Below are 6,771 nucleotides of genomic sequence, written 5' to 3'. Positions count from 1 at the left end.
AAGTTACAACACAACACTGACAATCTTTGTTTTCAGATCATTTGACAGTTGTTTTGAGGCCCCCATGTTGCCACTCTTCAGAGGAGAATCAAGGAGAAGAACATCTTGCAATTGGCTACCTTAGATAGTTTTTCTAATGATTGAATGGACCTTTCTATGGAATTGAAGGCTTAACAAGCTAATCAGACTAATTATGTGTTGCAATTATTCAGTATTGAGTAGTTACAGGTATTCAAATCATGAAAATGATTAGGGTGCCTAAATATTTGCACAGCCTATTTTTCACATTGGATTTAATTTCAAATACTGCTACACTACATATCTTTGTCTGGAAAACACCCCAGTACTCAGTGTTAAATAGAAAATGAATAATATACCACTGTGATCTTTTTTTGGTGAAGACAGAGTAAATTATCATGCAGCCTCAGAGGGTGCCAAAACTTTTAATACGACAGTATGCGTGCATATTTATATTTCGAAAACCAACACGGTAATTGGAATGAAGTGGGAGTGGCAGATAACTAACATAAGCGCAAACATACTCATGTAACGTCACCTTTAACATTAATATTAATATTTAGAAACACTCTTGCAGTGTTAAACGAGTCGTCGACAAATATCTGTCTCGAAAACCGTTCATTTGGGTAAGCTAATACATAACGTTAATCTATAAATAGACTTAGGATATCGGTTTATTTAACAAACTGGCCGATAATCAAGATAACAACGACATCCAAGAGAGCTCGAGGATGTTATGCACGCGAGTTGAGCCTAGTTGCGAGCTGTCAGACTGTTGGAAATCTCTCTACATTGGTCAGACATTCTGCAACTTTACCCAATCCGACTGAACATGTTGAACTCTTCGACAGTACCTGACAATGACCAACAAACACCAACTGCTGGCGCACACTGACCCAACTGTCGGTGTTTGTTGGCGTTTGTTGAAGAATGTTGGCGTTTGACGGGGCAGTGTGCAAGCTGCTTTAGAAGGGGCATTTAGTGGGAAGGTCTGAATTTGTGAGAAATCGTTGGTGATTACGTTCATATCAACTCTACGGACATCCTCAGATTTAAATAGCTGGCGTTAATGAATTAGGCGGAGATCTTTTCTGACGTTGGTCTTCCGAAGTCCGTTAGAAAACATTTCAGAAGACACTTCAGAAAATGTTCAAATGTTGGCGACCTCTGGGCTAGAGCTAGCCGGTCTCCTCGCTCTCGACCACGCTACTATTAAGTGGTTGGAGGATGCAGACATCCCAGTCTGAATTGTGAAAGACAAAATATTAAACGAACGACGACGAGAACATAGATCAACTATTGAGTCTCATATATCATTTTAGACTATTACATAACTTGCATTTTTTGTTAGAATTTTAGCATGTTGTCTTGCAGGTGTTTCGGCTGTATTAATGAAAAAAATTATGAAAAGAAAAAAAAATCAGAAGGGGAAATATTTTGGCCAACAGTTATAGACAAAGAAACGTGCAAGGAAGCACTTGTGAGCAGTGTTAACACATTTCCCACAACAACACAAAAACCAGGAACCAGGAACTTGACACAGAAAGATGCACAGACAACACAGACAAGCACTGACGCACACACACACATACAAACCCACACACTCTCATACATACATACACACAAACACATACATACAATCACACCCACACACTCTCATACACAAATCCCACACATGATAAATATGGTATCAGTTCTAACCTCACCCTTTTGGCCCAGTGTTCTCACAAAACCTGTTGATAGACACTACAGTCCGTTGAAGAGCTGCATGATCAAGACTTTTAAGAGGGCAGCTGTTATGTATGTACATAATGACCAAGAATACGCTTGTGAGACAGTTGACATGAAAGCCAGCGGCTACGTTTACTGCACGTGAAATCCAAGTAACAACAGGCATGAGCAATCACATAGCTAGGCATTACTAATTCTAAATCCTAACAGAACTCCAATACTATAGTGCCATCATGTGGCTGCTCAAAATACTACAATTCCTCCCACCTAGATTTCTGAATGATTTTTGTTTTTGTTTTGTTTTTGTTTTAAATACAAGTAACTGTAAACTGTACTTAAATAACTGTAATAAACATTGTTCAATATTAAAGATTAGAAATTAGCTTGGTAGCTGTAAAGTCATTCCTCTATCAGTCTTTGCGGAGGCCTATGGACACGGGTGGGGTAACGTTCCTCTTCGCCAGACGTGTCCGCCTGGTTACCCCCTGGGGCACTGGTGTCAGTGGTCGATGCAGGAATAAAGACTGACGGACAGTCCATTGCAGAAGACTCAGGTGCCGCTGTCTGCCCTCCTTTTTCAGCACTGGTGGACACCACGGACAAGTGTTCCTCTAAGGTCAGTCCAGAGCTTCTCAACTGATCAACATGGCGCCGCCAAACAGCGCCTGATGCAACTTCGACAGTGTAAGACAGAGGGCCGTGTCGTTCTTTCACTGTGGTCGGGACCCATTTATGATCTCCTCTGTAACTTCTAGCTAATACAGTCTGTCCAACGACAAAGTGACGAAGTTTCCTGTCACAGGCCCTTTTAGCCTGTTTAATTTGTCTGTCTTGGACAGTGCGTTTGTTGTTTGGCTGAAGAAGATCCAATCGCGAACGAAGCCGTCGTCCCAGGAACAGCATAGCTGGTGTCTGGTTGGTGGTGGCATGTGTGGCATTTCTGTAAGCAAACAAGAGGTTACACAGCTTTTGGTGCAGGTTGATATGGTCACCATTCATTGCTTTGAGGCCTTGTTTCAAAGTCTGAACAAACCTTTCTGCCTGGCCATTAGTAGCTGGATGCCAGGGAGCTGAAGTAATGTGCCGGATCCCATTGTTCCTCAGAAATGTTTGGAAGTCCTCACTCGTGAATTGGGGCCCGTTATCACTGACTAATTGCTCTGGAACTCCCGTTCTGGCAAAGAGCTCTCGAAGCACTGTTATTGTTTGGTTTGTTGTGGTGGAGTTCATAGTGAAAACCTCTGGCCATTTGGAACATGCATCCACTACTACTAGGAAGTTTGTGCCCATGAAAGGTCCTGCAAAATCCACATGAATGCGTTGCCATGGGGATGCAGGCCATTCCCACAGGTGAAGTGGGCTACGTGCTGGTTCATTTTGCACCTGCTGGCAGCCAGAACATTTCATGGCTACGCTTTCCACATCCTGGTCAATTCCGGGCCACCACACAAAGCTCCTGGCTAGCGCCTTCATTTTTACCACCCCCAGATGGCCGGAGTGCAGTTCCTCCAAAACCTTAGTTCTGAGGTTACTTGGTATGATAACTCTTGTTCCCCACATAACACAGCCGGTATTCAAGGTAAGTTCATTCCTACGCTGGTAGAACGGAGCTAGGGTGGTTTTGTGGGCTGTAGTCCAGCCAGCCTGTGTGGCCAGGTAAACTTGAGACAATGTCTTGTCACGTTTAGTCTCAGCCTGTACCATCTCAGCAGTGATGGGTGGGCTTTCGATCTGGCTGAGGGTGAACATGTCCAGTGCACAGCAGTCGTCCTGTTTGTTGTTGATATCATTCAGAGGCAAACGTGACAATCCGTCTGCGTCAGCGTGGACTCCAGTCCTCTGGAACTCTATCTTGTACTGATGTCCTCCGAGAAACAATGCCCAGCGCTGCATACAAGCAGCAGCTGTCACTGGAACCCCCTTTTGAGGACTGAAGATCGACATGAGGGGCTGATGGTCGGTTATGAGAGTAAATTCTCTTCCAAACAAATACTGGTTAAAACGCTTTACCCCCCACACCAAGCTCAGTGCTTCTTTGTCAATCTGGGCATAATTTTTCTCTGCCTTAGTAAGGGATCGAGATGCAAAAGCTATTGGGCGTTCACTGCCATCATCCATAACGTGAGACATCACTGCCCCGATGCCATACGGTGAAGCGTCACAGGCCAGCTTTACTGGTAGAGAAGGGTTGTAGTGGGTTAGGACTGTGGGTGATGTCACAAGGGTCTTTGCTTCCCTAAATGCACGCTCGCAGTCCCTGGTCAACTCCCATTTACGTCCTGTCTGGAGGAGCTGATTGAGGGAATGGAGCGCAGTTGCCAGGTTAGGCAAGAATCTGTGATAATAGTTCACAAACCCCAGAAAGGATCTCAGCTGTGACACATCTTCGGGTCGAGGAGCCTTTAACACTGCCTGGACCTTCTCCTGACATTTGTGTAGCCCGTTTACATCAATGGTGTGTCCGCAATATGTGACGCTGGATTTGAAAAACTCACATTTTTCTCTCCTAGCTCGGAGTCCATACTCTTGTAGTCTCTTCAGGACTTGTCTCAGGTTCTCTAAGTGCTCCCTATCAGTGCCTCCTGTCACGATGATGTCATCGAGGTAGCATTGTGTGCCTGGTACCCCTTGTAACACCTGGTCCATGGCTCGTTGCCATATTGCTGGAGCAGAGGCCACTCCAAACACCAGCCTGTTGTAGCGATATAGACCCTTGATGGTATTTATGGTCATAAATGTCTTCGAGTCCTCTTCCATTTCCATCTGGAGGTATGCGTCTGCTAAATCCACTTTTGAAAAACGCTTTCCCCCAGACAGGTTTGCAAAAATGTCCTCAATCCTCGGTAGTGGGTATTGCTCCACTTGAAATACTGGGTTAACCGTGACTTTAAAGTCACCACAAAGTCTCACTGTGCCATTTTTCTTAACGATAGGAACCACAGGGGTCGCCCACGGGCTCCAGTCGACTCTGGAAAGTATCCCCTGGGCTTCCAGACGGTCCAGCTCCTTCTCCACAAGAGGCCGGATGGCGTAGGGAACAGGGCGTGCCTTGTGGACACTGGTGCTGCTTCATCCAGTATCCTGTCCAGCTCAGCCTCAGTGGGCTGTGGTACCTTGGACAAAACATGGAGACTTTTTATGGCGCTCCAATCAAGTCTCAGCTTCCTCAGCCACTCACGTCCCCAGAGTGGTGCGCCTCCTTTCTCTAGGACATACAGGTCTAACACATCTTCCTGTTTGTTATCTTCCACTTGTACAGACAGCACCCCAATAGGGACAACTTTTTCCCCTGTATAGGTCTTGAGGAGAATGGAAGTCGGTTTCAATGTTAATTTTCCGAAAAAGGAGTCATTTTTTTTTTATATTACTGAAACAGCTGAGCCAGTGTCCAGTTCCATTTTAATCTCTTGTCCGTTAATTTTTGGAGTGAGCCAGATCATCTGCTCTCTCTTCCATGCATACTGTGCAGTTCTAAACTGGCTAATGCATCTCCGCTCTCACTATCTGATATTTCTGTAACATTGTGCACACGTCTGTTTCCTCTGCGATTATCTTTAGTGTTGGTTTTTCCACTGCGACACACTCTCTGGATGTGACCTGTTTTTCCACACCGTCTACAGAGCTCATTTCTGAATCTACACTGTGATGATGAGTGGTAGCCACCGCACCTGTAGCATTTTTCTTGATCTAACTGCCTTTGCATTGTTCCTTGCGTGGCCAGCTGATTCACGCTTTCGGTTTTCATTCCATCTTGTAATTCTAGCGCGTCTTTGGCAGCCGTTTCCATCGACACCGCAATTTCCAATGCCCTTTTGAACGTGAGAGCCGCCTCTGTTAAAAGTATTTTCTGGATTCCTTCATGTCTAGTACCACAGACTAATCTATCTCGTAATGTATCGTCCAGGGCAGCCCCAAAGTTACAATGTTCGCAAATGCCATTATTGTCTCTTCTTTTGTCTGGTTTCGTTTATGGAATCTAAAGCGTTCTGCAATTTCAAGCGGTCTGGGCGATAAATGTGCCTGCATTACCTCCACAATCTCATCATAGCTCTTACCGGAGGGTTTATCCCGAGCCGTTAGGCTTCGAAGAAGGCTGTATGCTTTTCCTCCCATTGCGCTCAGCAGGACAGGCACATACTTATCCTCCTCCACTTCGTTTGCGGCAAAGAATTGTTCAAGGCGTTCGATGTACGTGTTCCAATCCTCCGTGGAGCTATCGAATGCATCAAGTCTGCCTATGTAGTATGCCATGCTAGCTTGGTTCACTCACACCAGGCGTCGAATTCTCTTGTCTTCTTAACTCCACGCGTGTAAAATCCAACGTTGTAGAGTCCTGTATCGTGTGGTCTTATCTTCTGAAATTCACAATTTTTGTTTAATCCTCGTCGCCACTGTTATGTATGTACATAATGACCAAGAATACGCTTCTGAGACAGTTGACATGAAAGCCAGCGGCTACGTTTACTGCACGTGAAATCCAAGTAACAACAGGCATGAGCAATCACATAGCTAGGCATTACTAATCCTAAATCCTAACAGAACTCCAATACTATAGTGCCATCATGTGGCTGCTCAAAATACTACAGCAGCCCTTCCCAACTGCTCTGCTTCCCATGGTTACTGCATGTCAAAGGATTCAAAAATACAACTAACTCTTACTTACTATGCAAAGGAAAACATTGCACAGACCTACTGATTGGTAATGATTCTTTAATGATACTATGAAGATATTACTAAAATCATGTTTTAGCTACTGAAACCATAAGGCAGCCTTTTATATGCTTGGCCACTTCAACATTTGTCTCTATAACAAGCTTCTGGTAAACACGGTAAAAAAAAAAAAAAAAAAATGAAAAAAGTCAAAACTCATCTGATCAAGACAATTTGTCTGACATGGTGGAAGTAACCACTTGTGTCCTTTAACTTGTCAAGAAGGGAGGTTTACTCACTGCACAGCATTGTACCCGCTGGCTACCATTACACAGGCATGCTAACTGGTGTATTTTGGCAATGTAGTCGGTG

The 6,771-nt window shown here is 44.5% G+C and overlaps 1 protein-coding gene across 1 annotated transcript; it reads right to left on the bottom strand.

Annotated features, from left to right (window-relative positions):
• Positions 1-2,041: 2,041 nt before the first annotated feature.
• LOC105899283 (uncharacterized protein K02A2.6-like) lies at positions 2,042-6,000 on the bottom strand. Its single transcript, XM_031583411.2, has 3 exons — positions 5,779-6,000; positions 4,863-5,048; positions 2,042-4,797 (listed from the first exon to the last, which is right to left on the bottom strand). The coding sequence occupies exons 1-3, from the start codon at positions 5,998-6,000 to the stop codon at positions 2,149-2,151; spliced, it is 3,057 nt and encodes a 1,018-aa protein (XP_031439271.1). The 3' UTR covers positions 2,042-2,148.
• Positions 6,001-6,771: the final 771 nt, after the last annotated feature.

The sequence above is a fragment of the Clupea harengus genome, chromosome 16, assembly GCF_900700415.2.
Source record: "Clupea harengus chromosome 16, Ch_v2.0.2, whole genome shotgun sequence".
Lineage (NCBI taxonomy): Eukaryota > Metazoa > Chordata > Actinopteri > Clupeiformes > Clupeidae > Clupea > Clupea harengus.
The sequence above is the reverse complement of the archived record's forward strand: the minus strand, read 5'-3'. Positions and strand labels throughout refer to the sequence as shown.